The sequence below is a fragment of the Myodes glareolus genome, chromosome 8, assembly GCF_982192425.1.
Source record: "Myodes glareolus chromosome 8, mMyoGla1.1, whole genome shotgun sequence".
Classification (NCBI taxonomy): Eukaryota; Metazoa; Chordata; class Mammalia; order Rodentia; family Cricetidae; genus Myodes; species Myodes glareolus.
In genome coordinates, this window is record NC_142033.1 from 79,580,236 (window position 1) to 79,604,090 (window position 23,855).

Sequence of the window (23,855 nt, forward strand, 5' to 3'; positions counted from 1 at the left end):
TTATGTTTCTTTCTCCCGTGTCATTAAATTTTGTGTAAGTTTAATAAGTATTAATTGACTAAGAAGGTTTGATGCCATCATTTCTACTAAGTTTCCCTCCTTTCCTTTAGGATGCCCTGAGAAACAAATTCATAAGAAGCTTTGTAGAGAGCCACTTGGATATTGACGTGGACAAGCTCACAGAAGATCTGCACACATATGGTAAGGGCGCTGATGGTTTGGGTGGGATACATCTGTCCAAGACTGTCTCCTACCCCGTTGGCCATGCTCTTGCTGGTGACATTACCAAACTGACCTTTCCACTCCCCAATTCTGTTTCACTATCTGTAACATGAAGGGCTTGAAGTAGATATGCCCCAGATTTGTTCACGCCTGAAGTTCTCTGGTTGCAGCAGGAAGGCTAGAGAAAGGAAAGCATTTCATTCGGCAGAACACTTAGGGTTATTGGAAAATAATTGGTGGACATACTGTTTGCAAAAGTGCTAAGGTAGGTTGAATATCTCTTACTTAAAATGCTCAGGACACAAGAATTTCATGTTTGGGGAATTTTGTACATCCTCAAAGGAGTAGGGTGGGACCCAAGTCCACTTACAAAATTCTTGTAGCTACTACATACCAGCCTGAAGCTAAATTTTTTTATTAAATAAAATTATTTATTTTATATCCTGACAGCAATTTCCTCTTCCTCTTCTCCTCTTCTTCCTTCTCCCCACCTCCACTCTGCCACCTACCTTCCAATCCACTCCTCCTCTGTTTCTGTTCAGAAAAGGCAGGCCTCCTGTGTGGGTACCAACACAGCATGGCATGGCAAATTGAGGTAGGACCAAGCTTCTCCCCTTGTATTAAGGCTGAGCATGGCAAACCAGAGTGAAGAATAGGTTCCCCAAAGGCAGCCAAAGCATTTGGGACAGGCCTTGCTCCCAATGCTAGGGGTCCCACAAGTAGATCAAGCTGCACAGTTGTCACCCATGCGTAGCTTGCCTAGCTTGGTCCCATGATTTTATACAGTGGTTTTCAGGATGAAAACTAAATTTCATGATGTCAGATTTCCTACTTGTGGTTTTATTGGACCAGTCGGCTTTACTTTGTGATTTTTTAAATGATGATCAGCTAGCTGTCATCTTCCATGAATTTATTTCAGTTGTTGTATTTTCACTTATATATTTCTGCACAGTTTCTATCTTTTTATTGTCAGTCTATTTTTAACATAATTGTGCCTAATTATATTTTAATTCCCTGCTATTAACTATACACTTCATCTTTCGTTGGCCTTTTTTTTCTCTTTAATTTTGTTTCTCTGCCTTATCTCTACGACTATTAAGTATTTCCCATTGATGACTAGGTATTTAATAGTGAAAGGTGGTAGAGATGAATTGATATCCCCAGATGGACTTACCTTCAGCAGATCATTCATCTCCCTGATTTTGGCAGAAAGCTGTGGTGGGGCGACATTCTCTTAATCCCATTAGGGCCTGCTCTCCAGTTTCTTCTTCTGGAGGAGAAACTCCACTAGGGTAGGGAGGGGTCTGAATTTAAAAATGGGTTTTTATTAGAGTCCATGTCTTTGGAAGCCAGTAACGTCTAAACCCCATGGGATCTCTGGATAAACAACCTCTTAGTCCCTTTAAAAATTATTATTTTTTAATTGTGTGTGTGAAAGTTTTGTCTGTATATATCTATGTTCACCACACATGTACCTATTGCTTGAATTCAGAAGAGGACATAGTAGCTGCCGGAACTGGAGTTTCCTGACGGTGGTGAGCCACCATGCCAGTGCTGGGACTGAGCCCAGGTCCTCTCTTGCTTTAGGTTTCTTAGGTCTTAGTGATTCTTACCAGCAGGAGTCTTGAGTACCTATCTGATCTCAGATCTCAGACAGTCAAGTCTTTCCTGCCCTGCTTGTTGTTTGAAGCCATAGTGAAGATTTTTATTCTGGTTGTTTATTTAATGTGTGTGCACGCTGTGTGTGTAGAGCCATGTAAAGTGTTCCTCGGCTAGGCTGTTATATCAAGAATTTTGTCATGACAAGCAATGTTCGATAATTTTTAACTCTAAAGATAAAATGAAATATTTTTTAAAACAGAGGTAAAAGTGTTGCAAGAAAGAAGACAATAAACTTCTCTTAATTATAGAATGGTAATCCTCAGGCCTAAAGGACCCCAGAGAGAATTCCTGCTTAGAATAACGGTCCCATGCTTACATCCATAGCCTGGAGAAAGCCATTTCATATCCTTCACCGTTGCTCTCTGCCTTATTCCCTGGAGACAGGGTCTCTCACAGAGCTTGGGGCTGGTTGCTCTTTGGCTAGGCTGACCTAGCCCTGCTTGCCTTCATGTTATATCTGCCCTCCCCCAACAATGAGGTGACAGGTTTGTATGGACATGTCCAGCTTTTTGAAATAGGTGTTGGAGATCTAAACTCAGGTAGGTTCTCATGTTTGCAATGTACTTGAGCCATCTTCCCGGCCCTTATTTCCAAAAAGTCTATTCTAAAAAGAATGCTGTCCAATTCCTCTTACTAGGAATGTTCCTGTTTTTTTTTTGGTAACCCTTATTCTAAGCAGGAATCCCCTCTGTGGACCTTTAGGCCTGAGGATTATTATTCTATAATTAAGGGAAGCTTATTGCCATCATTGCTGCAATGCTTTTTAATATCATTTAAAATAATGTCATTTTATCTTTAGAGTTATCAAAAAGTATCAATGTTTGCTTGTGAAAAAACTACATGATGTAAACAGCCTAGCAGAGGAACACTTTATTTGGCTCAGGGTTTCAGAGGTGGCACTCCATCATGATGGGAGGGGTGTAGCACAACATCTTAAATCATGGCAGCAGGAAGTAGAAGAAAAGTCATGAAGGAAGCAGTCAGGGCAAAGGACATGCCCTGGTGACATACTTCCTACAAAGACCCCTCCTTCTACTTTTCACCTTTACCCAATAGAGGCATCATATTATGAATCCATCAAAAATTCATCTATTGATTAGGTAAGAGCCCTCATGAAAATCACAATTTACTTGATTTTTTTCCCCATTTGATGTATCAGTAATACAGAGAATATATTTTTGTGTTATATAGTTTTTATATATATATTTATAAAGTATTTATATGTATTTATAAACACACACACATATATTTATATATAAAGCTGAGTTTGCTATTGGCAAATACTTAGTTAATTTTGTGTATGAACAAAACTGGACTCTTTTGAGCTATTTTTTAATTAAACGTTCGTATTTATGTTCAAGTATGGGGGACCCACTGCATAAACAGCAAGTTATAGAGAGAAGTTGATATGTCTGATTTGTTTGCTGTCCCCAGGACAGATGCTGGACAAGATGTTTAACCATGCGGAGGCTGGACACTTCCAGTTTTTGGGTGGTATCTTGACCAATCTCTCTTCCTGTGTGGTGTTGGACCGATTCCAGGCAGTGGAGACTGTTGGTGCCCTGGAGACCACGGCACGTGAACTCATGCAGCAGAATAGTTTCTTGGCCAGTAAGTACTTGGCAGAAATATGTGCTCACCAGAGCACCAGCTCCAAGAGGTGGTCATTTTGTCTTCTCTCTCTAAGCACACCTCAAGTGGATTCAGGAAGAAGTATTTTCTAGATGAACCATTGGTGTGGGAGAATTGTCTGTATTCTGTCAATCATGTTTTAAATAAATGCTGATTGGCCAGGCAGGAAGTATAGGCGGGAAAACAAGACAGGAAGTAGAAAAGATGCAATGAGGACAGGAGAATTCTGGGAAAGAGGAAGCTGATTCTTCTCACTCCTGCCCAGACCACTGAAGCAGCAGGATGTGATTTGCCCCACTGAAAAAACTACTGAGCCAGGTGGCTAAAATAGATCAGAATAATGGGTTAATATAAGTCATAAGAACTAATAAGTAGCCTGACCTATTGGGCTAATCAGCTTTATAACTTATAGAGATCTCTGTGATTTTCTTTATGGGCTAAACAGCTATGGGAACTGGGCGGGACAGAAAACCCCTACAAGCCTGGCCCCTCAATGTTACAAACCATAAAATGGAGCAGAGGTGTAAGCACCGAGCTAGTGAAAAGATGTGCCTCATGCTGTAATGACAGGCAGCTGTTCACAGTCCCTAGGACACCACTACCTGCCCTGTCTATTTTTACTGTTCTGATTTTATTTCATGGTAAAAATCTCACACGAGGAGCAATGTACTCAGACTCCCTCTATCACTTTTATTTTTATCACAGTATCCTGATGCTCTGAAGTAGGAAAGAAAAATGACAATGGCTAGTTGGAGTCTATTATCACTTGTACATTTATTCAGCACAAGTGTGATGTTCTTTTTGAGCAAATATTGGATTATTACTTTGTTGATTGGTGCTATGGATTCAAGCCAGGACCTCGTGCAAGCTCAGTACATATGTTTCTGCTAGAGCATGTCTCCAACTCCACTGAGTTCATTGAGATTTAAGATGAATTTGCTGGAGACACAGCGATGCTGTAACAAAATGCTATTAAGTTCAGCCTGGGGGACCCAGCCAAAACTTGTTGCATTAAAGTTTTGTAGACTAGAAGGAGAAAATCAAGGTGCCCATTGGTTTTCTTTGATGGCTGTTAGGGAAAGGTCTCCTGTGCATATGTATTGGCTAATGGATGCATGTCTCCTTTTGAAGCCTCTTTATATAATATCTTCCCTTATCTGCCAAATTTGTCCTTTTCATAAGGATATGATCATGTTGAATTAAGGCCTATTCTGAGAGCATCATTTTACCATGACAACCCCTTTCAAAGTACCATCCTCGTGGGTGGGTAGATGGCCGGTTCAGTGGATAAGGGATGCTTTTGTTGTGCAACTTGAGGACCTCAGTTCAAATCCACAGCACCCATGCTGAAAACAAGAACATAAACAAAACAGCTGTAGCTATATACATAAGACTGAACCCCAGTGTTAAGGCCTCAGGGACAGAATTTCTGGGGTCTTTGTGGCTGCCAGCAGAACTTCAGGTTCAGTGAGAGACCCTGTCTCAAGGGACTAGGAGAGTGGTGGTGGGAAGGACACCCGACGTACTCCTTTTCATTCACCGCGTGCATGCACATGCATTCACACACGTGTGTGTGTGTATTAAGCACACCTACTCACACAAGTGCATGTGCATTACCCCCCCCCACACACACAATGTTCTATCCTAAGATGATCATATTCTGAGCTCAAGGATTTTGTATTTTGAGGGAATACAGTTCCTCTTACAGTAATCTAGGATTTTCTGTAATCTCTTACAGAAAATCTAGGCAGTTAGAGAACATCTTACATTTCAGCTTCCAGACATAAGTATCTGATGAGAGAGGTTCTGTGCAGCCGGCTGGACTTGTGGCCCCAGGGAGATAATGCTTGGTTATCTGATCAGCTTTGAGTAATTTTGCAGGTCTATTCAAAATATGAAATGAATAAAGTCTTCGTATTGGTGATACCGCAATATCTATTGTTTTTTTTTTTGAAAATTGGATAGGTACCTTGGACTGTGAATTACAGAGTCTTGCTTCAATTGCTGATAGAATAGAGTATCTTGTTTGATTGCCCTCCTGGGGTTGCATTCACCTACTGCAGGCATGGGAGGCTGTGCCAAGGTTATACCCGTTATCCTGCCCATTTGTGTGTCGCATCTATGAGTTGTATGACACTTTTTTTTCCTTCCCTGCTACCAGGTGTCATATTCAACAGTTCCTTGGGACACAGACACATCAGATCAGCACGTCATAAATTGCCACCTCATGTCACATATACAATCCGGACCAACATCTTATACAGTATGAGGACAGACTTAATAAAATATCCTTCCTGGAAGTTTCATCCTCAGAATCTACCAGCTGATGGGTTCAAGTATAACTACATTTTTGTTCCACTGCAAGACATAATCGAGAGAGCCATCATTGCGGTACAGACTGGGCAGGAAGCTGTGGAGCCAACGACCCAAGCGCAGGCAGCTCCCTACCCATGCCACACCAGGGACTTGTGAGTAGCGGTGGTCAGCCCCCTTTTTCTCTAGTGTCTACCTATCCGGAGAGGAATTCTGCACTTAGAGAACAGAATAAATAAAAAAGTCTTTGAGTTTCTCTACTGCTGTTTGAAACTACTACCTTAAGATGTCCATCTGCTTTTAATTTCTTAAGATTCTCTTTTTAAAAAAATATATTTGAATTATTTAGACAGAATGCAATGATCGAGCTATATAGGTATCCTCGGCTTTAACTGATCCTATCCACAGAATGAAAGTCTTTGAACAGGAAATTTCCCAAGCAAAACACAAATTAGTTTTGTGCCCTGTACAGGTAAAGCAGGTAATGAAGGGATGAAGTAAATGTGTGTATGTGTGTATGTGTGTGTGTATGTGTATGTGTATGTGTGCGCGCGCACACACATATGTCTCCTATTTTATATATTTGCTGATGCTTGTATCTGGAGATGATCCCTGGAAATAGAGCCCTCTAGAAACTCAGAGGATCCTTAATGTAATTAAGTGTAGTTTTAAACCTGATTATCAGACATCTCTAGCTTTCAACGAAGTCATAGTAAAGTTGATGAACCTCAGCCAGGAGGACTGTGCATGTCTGCCTCCCAGCTCTATTTTCTCATTCCTGAGAAGGCAGAGGAAGGCTATTTTTTCTTTGGCATAAATCCTTGAAAAATAGGCTGGGTGCTTTGGACATTTTCGGGTGGTTAAGAGTCACACGAGGCCTCTGTCTTGGGTGTACCTTTCGCAGACTGGGAATGTGTGGAAGTTAAATTGTGTCATTTGGCAAATAAGCTGTAATAACAGGAAGTACTGTTTAATGCTGAGTCAGCTGGCGAGACGACTTGGAGAAGAAGCTGGGCGGTATTAGCTGATACAGGCAGAGCGCGCTTAGCAGATAGAGTGCAGATTCCAGTTTGCAGAGGTTCGGTGAACTCAGGCGTTTGCCAGCATACCTGAGTGTCGTCAGACCACAGCGTGAGCCAAAGCGGATGAATGACACCGCGGAAGGCTGCGGGAACAGCCTTGTTTCCTTCCTTCCCTGGGATGGAGGCTGTTCTCATCAGCACCTGCTCCTGGGTCACAAAACTTGTGGATTGTTTGTTCTCCCTGTCCACTGCATCTGCTGGGACTCTTAGAAGCTCCTTTGAAAGCACCGGAGGAATTGAGGGGTGAACCTAAGGTCATTAGCGGGATAATTACATGTGAGTCTAGTTCGGAGAACAGACCAGATACTTGTCTTTCAGTGTTGCTGCCCATAATGGCTGCTGTACACCTGACCTCTGAGGTCAGGCGTTGTCTCCAGCTGATTGGTGGGCCCTTTGAGAACAAGTCACTTGATTGTTTTTGTCTCTCCTTTCTGCATTGCGATATGCCTCAGCTATTATAACTCATCAGTACATTGTTGATAACAGTGGCATTATGAGATGCTTGCCTTTGGTGGTAGCATGAAGTCTGGGTAGGGCCAGAAAGCAACTCAATTAAGTGTGTTTTGGGGCATCTTAGTATGCTAGAGAGAGCAAAGGTCAGGGACACACAGAGAGACCAAGTTCCCATTTCCACTGAGGGATTGCCATACTAGGCGAATGGTTGATAAAACAAAAAAAAGTCCTTTTTTTTTTTTAAATAAAAGCTTTTCTATCTTTTCAAAGCAATGGTAGTTTTTCCTTGGACATTTTCAACATTACAAAACACTTCTAAAGTATTTGTTTTGTTGAAAGAGCTGAACCCAAGAATACAGCTGTCGTTGGCTACATGTCACGCACGAATGTTCCATTTAAATTCAAACGCTAAAAACATAAGGCAAAAGGTGAATTTCAAAAACTCCCATACAACAGTCTCCTTCAGTTTGCAGAATGTGGTATGAACACCGTGTATACAACCGGGGGCTGTGTGTATATGGGTGGTAACACATTTGTTTCCTCCAGTCTGGTTCATAGATAAGGCACAGGGTGACACTCTCCACCTTGACCAGAGTATTCCCTGGCAAGAATAATGGACATACTAGCAAATCTTCCCATGGAGAGCTGGAGGTAGCCTCAGTTCCTGCTTCTTAGCACTGTGAGAGCCCTGTGGAGGAATCATTGTGTGAGCTAGCGGAAGGCATGTCCTCTCTGCCCACTGGGGATCGGTTCTTGTGTATGAGAAACATGGCTGCCAGAAAGCTGGAGTGAGCACATGCTTGGGTGTTGATGTAGGTTGATCTTCTTTCTATCTGTTGCTTTCATTGGTTAATTAATAAAGAAACTGCTTGGCCTGATAGGTCAGAACATAGGTAGGTGGAGTAGACCAAACAGAATGCTGGGAAAAAGAAGCAGAGTCAGGCAGATGCTACGGAGCCAGCCGCCAGGTCAGACATGCTGAATCTTTCCCGGTAAGCCACGATCTCGTGGTGGCATACAGATTATTAGATATGGGTTAGTCGAGATATGAGAGTTAGCCAATAAGAGGCTAGAACTAATGGGCCAAGCAGTGTTTAAATGAATACAGTTTCCGTGTAAATCATTTCAGGTATAAAGCTAGCTGGGTGGCAGGATGCAACCCACAGCTCCTTTTGCAACAGGGTGTGACTCTGATGTCATGATGTCACTTCTCTCTACCTGCTGTCTGGGATGCCACTATGTGTTCCTAAGGCCTATTTGTTTTACTTACTTGACTGTCAAGAAGTTATTTTCCCTCTCTGAAAGACTGAAATCCTGGAGACCTCTCTTTGGGACACATCCTTTCTTAACATTTAGTTCCAAGATGCCTGTTGTCAGAGACTCAGTGTGCCTGCAGTGACCAAGGGCAGACTGAGATCTTTCAAGAACTCAGTCACAAAAGTCAAACTCCTAAAGCACATTTGTTCAATAATTTTCAGTAGTTCCCTACTGCTCATGGAACAACCTGCATATTCATTAATTTATTAATGTATTCAATGACATTTATGTGCTATTTGTCAGTCTCCAACTTTGGGGTGAATCAGTGAAATGAACAGGTAAAAAAATTCACTGCTCTGGGGGCACCAACAGTTCAGGGAACTCTACAGTGCAATAAAGGAGAACAGTGAATTGAATTTTAATGGCAGCAACTGCCATGGTGTTCAGAAGTGGGGTGGGAGGGCAGGAGTGTGAGCGGAGTTAGTCAGCGAGGTGGGAGTGGGTCACACCATGAAGATAATGTTAACATAGACTTGGAGGGGTATATCTTACATATGACCATACAACCTTCATCTGGCGATGGATGGAGATATAGACAGAGACCCACACTGGAGCACTGGACTGAGCCCCCAAGGTCCAAATGAGGAGCAGAAGGAGGGAGAACATGAGCAAGGAAGTCAGGACTGCGAGGGGTGCATCCACCCACTGAGATGGTGGGACTAATCTAATGGGAGCTCACCAAGGCCAGCTGGACTGGGACTGATGGAGCATGTGATCAGACCAGACTCTCTGAATGTGGCTGACAATGAGGGCTGACTGAGAAGCCAAGGACAATGGCACTGGGTTTTGATTCTACAGCATGGACTGGCTTTGTGGGAGCCTGGTCTGTTTGGATGCTCACCTTCCTAGACCTGGATGGAGCGGGGAGGAGCTTGGACTTCCCATGGGGCAGGGAACCCTGACTTCTCTTAGAACTGGAGAGGGAAGGGGAGGGGGAGAGGGGAGTGGGAGGGAAATGGGAGATGGGGAGGAGGTGGAAATTTTTAATAAATAAATAAATAATAAAAAGAAGAAATGTAGCAGAAGGTATATTCCTGGCCAGAGACCCACCGGTAATACATCCCTTTGACAGGCATGGCCTGGTGTGTGTGGAGTCAGAAGAACACACCAAGGCATAATGGAAGGAGGTGAGATCAGAGAGCTTGTCTAACTGCAGAGGATGGGGAAGGCCTTGAGAAGTGATGACTTTTCCTGACAGCTGGAGGAGCAGAATTTCCTCTAGGGTTTCTCTGTGTATCTCTGGCTGTCCTGGAACTCACTCGGTAGACCAGGCTGGTCTTGAACCTGGAGATCTGCCTGCCTCTGCCTCCCAAGTTGCTGGGGTTAAAGGTGTGCATCATTACCGCCTGGCTAGGAGGAACAGCATTATAACCAGGGCCCCAGGCCAGGGCTTCCTGGGTTTAGTCCAGGTGCTTACCTCAAGGCAAGTCAGCAATATTAATGTTGAAAATCAGGGAAGGATTTAATCAACATGAGTATTCAGGGAACGTAGAATATTAGTGCTTTAAGTTTTAGGATTAAATAGAGGGCGAGCTGGAGCCATGGGTGAGAGGCAGGAGTGATTAGAATGTGTATGGTCTGGTTGATCATTATTTAAGTCCTGGTTGAGCAAGCTGCTCCACAAAAGTCCTTGTTATTAAGGGACAAACAGTTCCCAGGAGATGATTGCCCTAGCTAGATGGTGATCTCACCCTGGCATCCATAAAGCTGTGCTCGCTGTCTGTGAGGCTCTGCTGGTTTTGCATTTTACGTGAACTGTTGCTTCAGGACAGAGACTGGAGACTCCTGGGTGCCTTTTAGAGGGTCTGGAATGCTTGTAAGATGGTTGCAGGCTGGTTGTCAGATGCTGCAGTTAATCTTGTCTTTGTGCCTTCAGCTCTGAAGTGGGTTGAGAGAGTTTGGGTATCACAAGGTTTTAGACAAATATTCTGAGTGCTAAATCTTCCTACATGCAAAGACCCCAAAGTTAGGGAGAAAGATGTGCAACAAAGGCTGAGATGCTTCTGCTTTTCTGTGGATGAAATTAGGAGTCAGTGTTTGTTTGCTTGCTTGTCTTTTGGTTGTTTGTTTATGCAAATGGTGCCTGTGAAAGAACTGGAGCCTCTGCTGACAGCTCTCTGGAGTTTTGTTATAAATGATAAGACATAGTGGTCAATAAAAGCAGGAGAATTAGAGCAGAAGATGGTCTATTTTATTTTGTTTTGTTGTTTTCCTCTTCCTTTAAAAGTCATGTGGTGAGAAGAATAATCTAATAGGAAGGAAACACTAATGATGTGTACACAGGACGCTGGTCCTTGTGACCCTGAATAATTGAGGGAGAAGAGGCCTCGACAGGATGAGAGGACGCAGCCACAGGCAGGAAGGTGGCAATCCATCCCTGACAAGACAGCCTGTTTGAGTTTCCTCAGCTGAGAATCGCCAGTCTTCACTGAACGCCTCCTCTCTCTGTCCTTGTTCCTCTCTCCGTGACATATCAGCCGTCAGCCCATGAAGTCTACGTTTTCGAGAGGGGTGGGCTAGAAGGTGTGATTTGAGACTGTAGAGATGGGCAGGGGTGGGGCCGTGTGAAAGTCACACATTTGCAATTATCCTAAGGATAATTTAAAAATATACACATGAGATACTTGTTAAGGGATGTTTCCTGATTGAAACTATAGTGTATTTCATAAACACACAGGATCTCAAGTGTTGACACATGGCTTTGAAGGGTGAGGCAGGGCACTCACTTTCAGAAAATGAGAACCACAGTAACACCATAGAATTCCTTTCTGCGTAGAGAGAATGTTTGTTAATTCAGTGACTTGATCCCTTCAACTCATAGCGTCACAGGGTGGGGCCCAATAAAAGGAGATTGTGGGACTTGGCACTTGCTGGGTCTGGCAGGGTGGCAGCTGCTAGGAGTGATGCATGTGGTCTTTGTAGTGTCTTAGGAAGAGTGGAGAATGAAGAGGCGCTACAGAGGAGTTTAAAGTGTCAGTTTCAAACTTGTCGGTCCCCAGAGGTGCCCAAGCAGGCCCTTTATTTGGTATATCTTGATGGTTTCCTCTTGTGTTTACTGCAAGTCACTCTCATAGACATCACTGTCCTCTACTTCCCCATTGTCCTGTTCTCAACAAAATCTACATGCCTGACATGCAGGAGGCAAAGCTGTTGGAAGCCCCCGCCCTGCCCTGGTCCTGTCCTGTCCCACGGAGAGGCCCTGCACGCAGGTCGATGACAACAGCTGTCATGGCAGGTAGCATAAATAAACTCTGCTGTGTAGCCCTCAATGTCTTATGCCCCAAACATCTTGGAGAAGATTGAAGAGTAGGCTGTGTCTTCTTGAGCTCTCAGGGATCTGCAGTTTCTCCATACTGTTCGCCCAAAAGCAACGATAGCAATGCTTACCTTAGTCTCGTTAGTTCCCTTTACACAATGTTATTTATTTTCTAAGACCCTTATGGACAGAGCTAAAGCACCTGACACCCATTTAGCTCACCTCTCAGAAGTCGCATGGCATCTTCATGCTCTGTTTCCTCAATGGACTGTTAGTTGTTTCTTCCTTAGGCATTTACTGTGAGAGCCTTGTCTTTGGGGTGCATTTTGCGCCAATGGGTTGTAATTTCTGTCAGTTCTTAACATGGTATGTAGGAAAGTTTGGGCACACGTCAGGTGATTTGGTAATCATAGCAGGAACTGTCCACCATGTAGTGCCTTGAGGTCGGAGTTGCTGTCTTGAACTAAATGACTTAGTTCTATTCAATGAAGCCTGGGTCCCAACTAACGTTCCAAACAGCGTCACACACTCTGCCTCTGAACACCTCATTCCCTCATATACTTATTCTTCCATTCATTTGTTAAAAAAAAAGACTTTTCTTGAGTCTACTGTATGACACATTTTTTTTCTTGGCCCTAAGAGGGATGTAACTATCACAGGGGTTTCACTTACTGATTTGCACAGCAGGTAATGTACATCCATAATTAATTAGGAGAAGAAAGATAGTAAGACCCAGAGCTCTGTGAGTGGCAAGGGAATGGTTAGTTCACACTGGTAAATCCCAGAGGACGTTACCATAATGGGAACAGGGATGACCCCGGGGCATCTTAAAACCCACCTCTTCGCAGATCCTGGAACATGGGGGGGGGGGGAGCAAGACTTGCTTCCTAAGGTTTTGTGATCGCTTTTAAGCTCCTGAGATCCACTGAAATTCCCACACTGAAGTGCTGAAATAATTGGACCAAAACCCCACACTGATGCCCTGGCTGTGCGGCTTGCTGATCCTAAGACCTTGAGAGTTAAACCAGTGATTTGAATTTCGACTATCATCTCCTGCTGAATTGCATGCTAATTGCTGCTCTGGTGACCTCATTAGCTTGTGCAGTATAGATCATCGTGTGTGAGGAAGGGATGGCTCCATGAAGGCACTTGGTGCAAAATAGAGCAGGCGCTCATGTGGCAGCTTGTTTTGTTGGAGGACTGCTCTGATTGGTGAAGAACTGTTCTTTTTCCTACTGATGCTAAAAACCAGGGCAGGTATAATGTTTTTACCTGGTGTTAGATTCAGAGAACAGCGCCTACAGTAGCTCTCAGCCTGTCTGCCAGAACTTCCTGAGTGAGCTGTGGAAGGTATGAAAGGAAAAAGTGAAGTAAGAATGTCAATAAATGTCTTCGTTTGTGTTTGGTGAAGTTTGCCAGTCCTCATGGTCCCCATATGCGCCATGGGACCGAGGTAACCTCTTCTTATCCTCTTCTCTGTCTAGGTCACAAGCCATAGACCACTCTAGTTGCTCATATTGAGGAGGGCCATAGAAGCTAGAGAACTTTTAAATAGCTGAATATAAGTTTATTCACTATGAATTCTAGAAGGGAATGAGAAGGAGAAAGGAGGAGAGTGAGAAGCAAGAGGCCAGGGTACTGTTATGTCTTGGTGATTAGCCCCATTGTGAGCTAGGCTCTCCTAGGGTGGGTGAGGGCTGGTCCTAGGTAGTCATACTGATGGAGCGGGGACATGGTTGCAGAGTGGAGAGGAACAGGCAGAGTCCAGGGTGGTGTGGGAAATGAGGCCTGGACTGCTACCTCCGACCCACATTTAAATCCAACTCCTGTATCCTGCGTGACAAAACAGCAGCAGGGTTCTCTGTGTCGCTCCTTCTAATGCTGAGGCTGTACTCAGGATGCTCATTCCCTCAACGGTTCTCCTTTGAACTCTGAATAGTGATAACGCAGCCACGCAACACAAACAGCACCGCTAAGGAGGGTTATTAAAAAGTAAATCAATGAGGTGCCGCTTGCAGAAAGCAATGCGGACAATTTGATGCTTGTTAAGACTGGAGGATCTTTTAAAACAGGCCTAAATGCATAAGAGAGTTTTACTTTAAATTGTGGAGTCTATTTATAGTGCTTTTATGGGTGTTCCAGGCAGGATAAATACAAAGAAGATTCTGCAAAACATATTAGTTTGATACATGCTCTTCTGATAATAGACCAAACCTCTTTCTAAGGTGGTTTAGACACCCCGACTTTATTATATTCTTTTTTTGTTGATAATTTTGCCAATAAATGATTATCAAGAGCAGAAAAAATGGAGAAAAATGCTCCAAACTGTATTAGTCTGCTCTCTGTTGCTGAAATATAAATAAATATGAGTTTACCTGCCTCATAGTTTTGAAGGTTGGAAATCCACGTTTGGGTGGCCTTATCAGTTGGCTCCTTGGTGTGATTTCCAAGACTATGTCCTAACTAGCATAGGCTAAGAATCAGAAAGTAATCTTAAAGACTTCTTCTCCGTGCATGGATTGGTAGAAGCTTACAGTGTGTGAATTTCAGCTGTGCATCATTAAAATTCTAGAGAGGTAAGGATCTGAAATACCGAAGTTGTTTCTTTGTTCCCTGTTCTACTTCTGCAGTCTTCATTTCCACTTTCGTAATCTTCCTTGATTTTTGTAACTTACTTCCGCCTTGGTGCTTCTTCAGTATTTCCTCCTATTACATTATATATGCACTTTTTATCATCATATACTCTTGGTTGCTGTTATTATTTCAATGCAACCTTTTCTTTCAGGATTTATTTTTTTAAAAAATCCCCCCCTACTTTGCTCATTAAAACAAAACAAAGAAAACAAAAGCAAAACATTTAGCTCTTCTTGCAAAACCAAATCAAAATACAACACTCTGGATACACACATCACAATTTTTCCTTCTTCTTATGGCTTTTTCTTGCACCCACCAAGAAAGATTTTTTTAAAAAAAAAATCCAACAAACCTAATGACAATAACAAAAAATAACTTGACCTGACTACATTCATAGGAAATGATACTAGGATAAACAACACAATATGAGATTCTGGTTTTGTACATGAATCAAATAACCATCACTGAAGAGGCTGTGAGCTAAATCAAAACACAAATTCAACACATGTTGAATCTCACGGGAGATGGAGAATGTGATGGATGTTAGAAGTGGCCCAATAGCCTTTGTCCTAAAATAGGCACATTGATGCAGCAGACCTTTTAGATTATAAAGGTCTTTATTTACCTACCCACACCTGGCTACTGGGCTCTGCTATTTCAAACAACTTTCAACAACTGTTTTCCTTCACCATAAATGCAATCTTTTGTGCTATTTTTTTAAAAAATATTTCTTGAAAAAATTTTCTTGTAAAATACTTTCATTACGTTTCCCCCTTCCCTAATTTCTCCCAGATATTCCTTACCTTCCTACCCACCAAGCTTCATGTTCTGTCTCTCTTTAAAACAAAGAAAGACTAAAGTGAAGCTAAGAAACACACACACACACACTCAAATAATTTCCACAAAACACAAAATGGAAATCAAAATAAACAAAAGGACAATAAGACAAAATAAAACAAAAACAAAATCCAAAAATCCTAAACACAGCAAAATGAGGCAAAAAGTCTACAAAAATACTATTTAATTCTTTTTGTGTTGGTCAAGTGCTTCTGGCCACGGTAGCCTGCCCTGAAGCGTGGTTGATACACCCTGTGAGAGTCCACTAGAGAAATCTGGTTTTTCCTTTGCCAGTGAGTATGGACTTCAGATAGCTTCTTAATTAGGGCCAGAGGCTTGTGTCTGTTTCTCCATCTCCTCTGACTCTTAACAATCTTTCTGCTTCCTCTTCTGCACATACCCCTGATCCTGGAGTGCACATTTTCTGCACATTGTCCACTTTGTGGATCTCTGTGCTAATTCCCATCTCCTGTGAAAAGAAGCTTCTCTGACGTGTATTGAGTGAGGCAATGATCAATGTTGATAGCAGTATTTCATTAAATAATATTTAATCACTATGTTAGCAGAATAGCCTTTAGCAGAATCATGGCAGTAGCTATATTAACAGCTTGGCTATAGCTTGTGATGTAGGTTTTCCCCCGAAGCCTATGACCTATCCAGACTCAGATTTTGGCCACTTTAGCAGTGTCAGATATGGTTTCCATCTCATGGAGTGGGTCTCAAATCCAATCAGAAAGTGGTTGATTACTCCTATAACGGTTGTGGCAATATTGCACCAGTGTATCTTACAGACAAGTTTCTTTTGGAGGTTACAGGTTTATAGCTGGGAAATACTGATGATTATCTTTCCTCTCTGGTAGCATGCAGAGTACCTTCCAGTACCCTGAATGTTAGCCAATAGGGGTGAATCTTCTGGTTAGGCACAAGCTCAGCCTCTCCATGTTTGATGAGATTTGTTAGTGTTGTTCAGCAATGGGGTCTTATTATCAGACCTATCCCTATTGTGAAGAGCAGCCAACAGCCTTGGATGTAGCCTGTGATACTTGAGGGATTCCACGGTGCCATTTTGGTGAATGACTCAACATGTAACCCATTCCTGGCATTGGAGGTTGGCATAAGATATCTAGTCAAAGTATGGTCGTCTCTATGTTTTGGTGACTGCATTTAGATTTCTTTCATCTGTGTATATATTTAGGAAGGTTCTACCATAGTAGGCTTCCGTACGGTTTTTCAAGTGGTTTTCCAGGGTCAGCTCTCCTTCCTATATTCCTTCTTTCACCCATCTCTCCCATCCACCGCTCCATTTAATCCTCATGGTATAGAGTTCCCATTGTCTCTTCATAACAATATATTTTATTTAATCCTCTTATCCCTTCCCATCACCTAACCTCTGTTGTTCAGATGGCAGCACACATATTGGAGGTTTGAAATCTAACACCCATTAATAAGAGAAAATATACAATATTTGTCTTTTGTGGTCTGAGTTAACTCTTTCAGAGTGGTTTCTTTAGAACTCCATCCATTTACCTATAAATTTCATATTTTTACTTTTTAAGGAGCATGTCTAAGCTAAGGATGTTGAGCATGTCTTCAGTGTTTCTCAGCTGTTTGTGTTGCATCTTTTGAGAGCTTTCTGATTAGTTTTGTGTGAGGGTCAGTGTGTGATTTTAGCTGTAGTGGTGCTCCTTTTATGAACTTGGGGTACCTTTGTGTTTGCTGCATAAGTGTTTAGAACTGCAATATCCTCTTGGTGGATTTCTTTTTCTATTGTGCCATGCGTATTTCTTCTGATTAGTTTTGGTTTGAGGTCTATTTTGTGAGATATTAAAATCTATAAGTGAGCTATACCTGCTCACTTCTTGGGGCCGTTTACTTGGAATACTGTTTTCTATTCTTTTGCCCTCAGATGATGTTCATCCTTGCTGCTGAGGTATGCTTTTTCATGCAACAGAAAGATGGATCCTGTTCTTTAATCAAATCTGTTAGTCTAGGTGTTTTTTTGGTAGAGAATTTAGACCATCGGAATCGAGAGCTAACGATGAGCAGTCTTTATTTATTCCTGTTATTGTTGTTATGTTGCAGGTTCCTTCCCATGTTTTTGATTTAGTGTTCTGGGATTATTTATTCTTTTGTCTTCTTGGGCGTGGTTAACCTTTTCTTCTTAAAGGTTTCCTTCTACTTTCATGTACAGAGCTGGATTGGTTGATAGAAATTGCTTAAATTGGTTTTATTGTGGAATATTTTTATTTTTCTCTTGATTGGGCGTCATATTATTGTTTGGGCTGGTGTCTGTGGTCTTCCAGAGTTTTAGAACTTCTTCCCAGGCCCTCCTGGATTTCAGAATCTCTCTTGAGAAGCCAGGTGTTATTCTAATGGTCTTGCCTTCATATGTTTCCTTGTCTGTTTTCCCTGTAGCGTTTAATATCCTTTCTTTGTTCTGTACATGTAATGTTTTGATTATTATGCATATGGGGAATTTCTTTTCTTGTCCTACTTATTTGGTGTTCTGTATACCTCTTGTACCTTGACAGGATCTTATTTCTTTAGATTAGGAAAATTTCCTTCTTTGATGAAAAGTATTTTCTGTGATTTTGGCCCTGATTTTTTTTCTTCCTCTATCCCTATTATTTGTAGGCTTGGTGTTTTCATAATGTCCCAGATTTCCTGAATGTTTGCGCCTGTTTTTTTTTTTTTAAGTTAACCTTCTCTTTGACTGAGTTATCCATTCTACCTTGGCTTCAACACATGGGATTCTCTTTTCCATGTCTTATAATCCACTGGTCAAATGTATCTCTGAAGGTTTTTTTTGTTGTTGTTGTTTCTTTGTTTCTTTGTTTTTTGTTTTGCTATCCTAACCAATACAACCCCCTTTTATTTCCAGTTTTATTTTACTCTGGGTTTTCTTTAATGATTCTCTTCTTTGTTAAATTCTACTTTCATGTCTCAGATTGTTTTCATCATTTCCTTCAACTCTGTGTTTTCACAGACTTTATTAAAGGATTTATTCGTATTCTCCTTAAGGCCCTTGAACATATTCATAATTACTGTTTTGATATCCTTGTCTTAGTTTTCAGCTTTGCTGCATATCTTGGGACCTGCTACAATAGGGTTAATAGCTTATTTTATGGTGAAGGCAGATTATTTTGACCGTTCATGTTTGTGGCGTTGTGTTGGGATGTAGCATCTGGAATTGTGTTTGAGGTATTTCTTCCTGTTGATACATGTTCTTGTCTTTGTTGGGTTGGGGTGCTGTCACTTTCTGGATATTAGGTAAGTATGGTGGCTGTGGGGGTTCCTGATAGAGAGTGCATCTTCGAGTCTGGGTGTCACAAAGGCATGGACATAGGCTGGGGGAAGGTTGAAATGGATGGACTGTGGAAATATCTCAGAGGGCAGGGTCTATACAAAGGACTGATATCCTCAGGTAATAGAGGTGGGGCAGGAGGAGAGGCTCCTGCGATCAGGGTGCTGTAGGGCTAAGGACCAATTTGGAGAGATGATAGTGGAGGACAGAAAGGTTAATGAAAAACTCACCCATCTGAGATCAAGTTCAGTGTGGCCACTGGGAGTCCCTAGTAGAGAGTCTCCGTCTCAGGTGACTCAGATGACTCTTAGGGGTCCAAATGTCAGTTAAAGGTAAGTAGTACACTCTACCCCTGGAGATCTTGGCACACAAACACACCACCTTTAAAGTAGAACCTTTTATTCCTTGTCCTCAAGATTTCATGGTAATATAATAATGCAAAACAGTACAACTTTTAAAGTTCCTACAGTCCCTAAATTCTTTAATACTTTGAAAGTCCTAGGTCTCTTAAGTTGTGAGCTTCAGTAATTAAAACAAAAACTCTATTATTCCAAATAGGAAGGCCCAGAAACACAAGTAGATCGAAGCGGCACCCAAGTCCCAGTTTAAGTCTAGATTCTATAGCTGAACATTCAACAGCTGCCCAACATCACACATTTTATAGTCTTTGAGCTCCAAAAAAGCTTGGGAAGTTCCATCCACAGCCTATATAGCTTATATTACTGGTCCTTTAAAATGCCACATGGTCCTGGAATTTCCAACACCATGGAATTTCCTTGGCAACTAAGATTGCACCTTTACCAAAGGCCTCTTCTGGCATTTTCAGAGGGACTGAAGCTCTGTCACGTAGCTCCAAGCCTTAGCTGCTCACCACGAATCCTGCACACCTTCCACGTCACCATGACCTGGGCGACTCTCACATGCTATTTACTGCATTCCTCTGTGAGCTTGAATGTAACCCATCTCCATGTACTTTCTCTAAGCAGACACTTTCCCAGTGAAGCTCAGATTTCACCTGAATGACAATGACCTCTTCTTACGTCCAACTACTTTCTCAGCCCTCTCTGACCAGCACCCTGCTGTCGTGACAGAGCACCCACACTTTTCTAGTGCACTTTATTTGTTCTGGTGACCGCATGGATACACTTATCTCTTTTTTCAGTGTAGAGGATTCCTTCACGTACTTTCTTTGGTGTTGGCTTGATGGTTAGGACTTTCTTTAGTTTGTGTTCATCATGGAGAACTTTCCATGAATTTCCATTCAATTACAAAGGGTGGCCTTCTAGATACAGTAATTTCTGGTTCTTTCTTTCGTGGAAGCTGTTCTGTGTCTTCCTGGTTATTGTAATTTTTGTTCGGAGACTTACTGCTATTCTAAAGAGCATGCCTTCGTACATGACGTAGTGCTTTGTTCTTGCAACTTTTAATACTCTTTCTTTGTGCGTTAACTGTAAAATGAAGTAACGAGGCTCTTCTCTGGTCTGGTCTGTGTGGTATTCTAAATGTCCCCACTATCTGGGCACATTCTCTTTCTCTAAGCTTGTGAAATATCCTGCTATTTTATTATTGACTATATTTTCATATATTTAGCTTACTTTTCCTATGGAATGATTCATAAATTTCATCTTTTAGTTGAATCCCATAAATCTTATTTTTGTGTTTATATTTTCTTACTATCTTTATTGTTGTCTTTAGTGTCCAATGTCCATTTTTCTATTGCTGAGGCTTTCTACTGAGGCCTTATTTGACTCATTGATGTCTTCATTTCTCAAACCTGAATTTATTTTCTTCAGAATTTTTGTCTTTTCTATTGAATTATTCATATTGTATATTGTCTTTCTCATTTCATTCAACTATTTATCTGCCTTTTCTTTGGATTCATTACAGAGTTTATTCATGTCATCATTTATTTCACTGATTTTATATTTTTAAGTATATTTTAGTTTTACTTAGATGTATCTATGTGTATCTGTATGGTGGCATGTGTGTGGGTGAATGTGCTTGTAGGATCCAGAAAAGGGTGTCCGAGCCCCTGGACCTGGGGTTACAGGTAGTTTTGAACCACTCAACATGGGTAGTAAGAACTGAACTTGGTTTCCCCTCTTCTAACATGAAGATCCAGGGCCTAACTCAGGGCATCAGGCTTGGTGGCAGTGCTTTTACCTGCTGAATCATCTTACCTGGTCCCCTTCTGAAGTACTCTTCCATCCCAACTAGTCACCTCCTTACTTTCATGACTTTTTTCTTTTTTCCACTGAATTTAATTAAGATTACCTGTCCAAGCATGGGTAAGGGAATCCTCACTTTAAGCATGGGCAACTCATCAGTGGCTATCTCAAAAAGAAAGTAGCCCTTCTCTCTCCTGGCAACCATTGACTGCCAAAAGCCCCTCAGGACAGGTGGGACTGTGTGGATGCTGCAGTCATTCATGGATGAATGTCGAAGGCCCGATTTTGTACTGCCCTTGTAGTATGCACAACTGGTACACGTTCTTGATTGGAAAGGCTGTGTGAAGATGAATGGCAATCCTTTTATATTCTTTTTGTCTTACAGTCTCTCTTGTGTTCTCTTACATTTTTTTTGGTCTCCTCTTCAAAGATGGGTCTTGGATGGTGTTTCTTTATGGCTGAGTACACAGCATAACTTAGTCTCCACACACTGACTAAATATAAGTCCCCACATTAGCCATTCTCCACTGCAGGAGTGTCTCCACCCAAGAATGAGAGCAGTGCTAATGATCTATGGGTAAAAGCATAGATAGTTGAAGGCAACGTGGCAGGATCATTAAGTAAAACACCCAGAGTAGGTTCCCCTTAGGGTCTGTGAGCTCTCCATTGGCAGGGTATTGCCTTAGAGTACAGACCAAGCATGCATTTTCATTGAGAAGGCTTTAAATCCAACCAGAAAGTACTTGTAACCCTTAAAGCAGTCACTCCACTATTGTGCCAGTAGGTACACTTTGCCTGGCTTATTAGTCTTGGAGCATGGGAAGTTCGCACTGGGGGAGACCATGGTTGAATTTTCTCCAGTAGCAGCTTATATAGCATATTCAGGTATGATGGAGGTTAGCCAGCTGGGAGAGAGCTTCCAGCTCAGGTCCGGCAGGCTGTTGACAAACATTGCACTCGTGTGCCTTAGACCTTGTCATCATTAAACACTTGTCTCTGTTCATTCCTCCTTTGGGGCATCTTTGGTAATTAGATTCCTTGTTTAGCACCAGCGTAGGAAAGACAATTCCATAGCCCACTATGGCACAGACCAGATGGCATGGGTCTCTCTGTAGTCGTGACTCAGTTTGTCCCTTCTAACTAGAGGGATACTTCCTGCAAAGTAGCTCTCATCCTACAGTCCTTTGATGCTTGCTTGCCCTGACTTCCCAGTAATCCCTAGGCGGGATCTTTTTCATTCGAGTTGCCTGACTAGTGACTCAACAGGAACCCTTTTAAATGACTTGCCATGGTCTGGTCAAATGCTGCAAGCGTAGAAAAGTTTTCCCAGCATTTAGGTGCTACGCAGAGAGCAGGATTCTTCGCTGCTTCATCTGCAAACCTGGTTAGTGATGAGTCAACTGTTCACTGTGGGTTTTGAGTCTCTTGTTTTTCCTTTGGTCTCCAGTCTCTCTGATGTTTGTATTTGTTTTTTTCCTTGTGGGGCCTCTCCCCAGTTGACTCCTGCTCTCTGAATTCCTTGGTCCTCATACAGTGCTTGCTTTCTGAGGCTCCCTCCGGCTTTCACTTTGTTACTGACTTTTGCCCTTGTGCTAACTCCTCACAGAGAGCTGAAACCTCTTGAACAGACTACTCTTCTACTCTCTTGAGTTTCCTCTCCTTCCTTGCTTTTGGGCCTTAAGTACTTTTCTGCCTTCACCAGCTTCAGAGGATGGCTGCCCTCCAACCATCCAGGTCTATTTCTCTAGTTTCTAGCACTTGTTTATGTGTCCTCTGCCTTTTACCTCCCCCATGAATCCTAGCATCCATTTTATCTCTGAGCATTCTAGTGTAATGTTCTACAAAGCACACAAGACCTTTAAATGTACCGATTTCAGTGTTTTGACTCCTTAGCTTTATGAAGCCACTGCTTTCCATTACTATTTCTTCTTCTTTCGGGACATCTATCATGAATTTCTTCTTCCCGTGTCTTCATTCATAGAATCTCACTAATCATTCAAAGTTCTCCATTGCTGTTTCTTTAGCTGTCCTTTCTAGGTGTCATCTATCTCCATGTGTGTCCCACATAATATCAAATTTCTTTGCATGGTTTCAGTTTCACCGTCATGAAAGTTATATTTTTTTCCATCTATTCCTTTCCAAGTTCTTGGCACTCACATCGTTTTCAGTCTTGGGATCTTGTCATTCTCACATCCCTCCGTTCTAACAACTCTCTGTTCACTGGTTCTTAGGCAGGCTTTACCTTCTGATTACTTTACAATAAATACGTCCACCATTTTGATCCTGCACCATGTCACCGGGTTTTTACTCTGTGTTCTTCCTTTACTAGTACTCATGCAATCTCAATGATCTTTTTGCTTCTTAAGTGGATATTGTGCTAGGTTTTTGTTGCTTTGATTGTTACCTCTCTAGAACAAACTGGGAATTCCTGGGTGGGCATCTGAAAGCTGTCCAGTTGGCACATGGAGACGATGACATTAACGGCCATGCAACTACCTGGGAAGCTTTCAGTTTTAGCAAACTTTTCTGCAGACCTTTAACGAAGCTCTTCTTATTCTGTTTCCCTGAAAGAGGTCCTAGAAGTTGCCTGGCTACTACTCTCCACTTAATGTGCAGCTTGACACCCATTTACCATGCACCGTTGTGCATCTTTTCTCTTGAGAGAGTGCTCTTGAAGATGCACGTACAATCTTCAAAGGACAAGCTTCGCTTTTGAAATTTTTCTTATCTACTTAGCATGGAAGAGTCTTATGTAAATGTGACAGTCTTTGGCCTGTTTTTCTCATACTTGAATGTCTTTTTCAAGCCTTTAACAAAATTTAAATGTACATTTTTCTCCCTCTCATATTGATTCTTGGAGTAGTTCCCAGGAGCAGATAAAAAGTCATGTCTTACAATCTCCATTTTTAAAACTCAATCTCCTTTCTCTTAAAAGTCACTATGTGAGGTATTTCACATGCTGGAGGCACTAAGAC

At 42.0% G+C, this 23,855-nt stretch overlaps 1 protein-coding gene across 1 annotated transcript in view; it reads left to right on the plus strand.

The window, feature by feature from the left end:
* The window catches only part of Abca13 (ATP binding cassette subfamily A member 13), a 329,916-nt gene that overhangs the window by 52,767 nt on the left and 253,294 nt on the right, over window positions 1-23,855 (plus strand). The window contains exons 13-15 of the mRNA XM_087909185.1: window positions 111-201; window positions 3,319-3,495; window positions 5,678-5,984. Coding sequence (XP_087765311.1) covers window positions 111-201; window positions 3,319-3,495; window positions 5,678-5,984 — 575 coding nt within the window. The remainder of the gene's footprint in view (window positions 1-110; window positions 202-3,318; window positions 3,496-5,677; window positions 5,985-23,855) is intronic.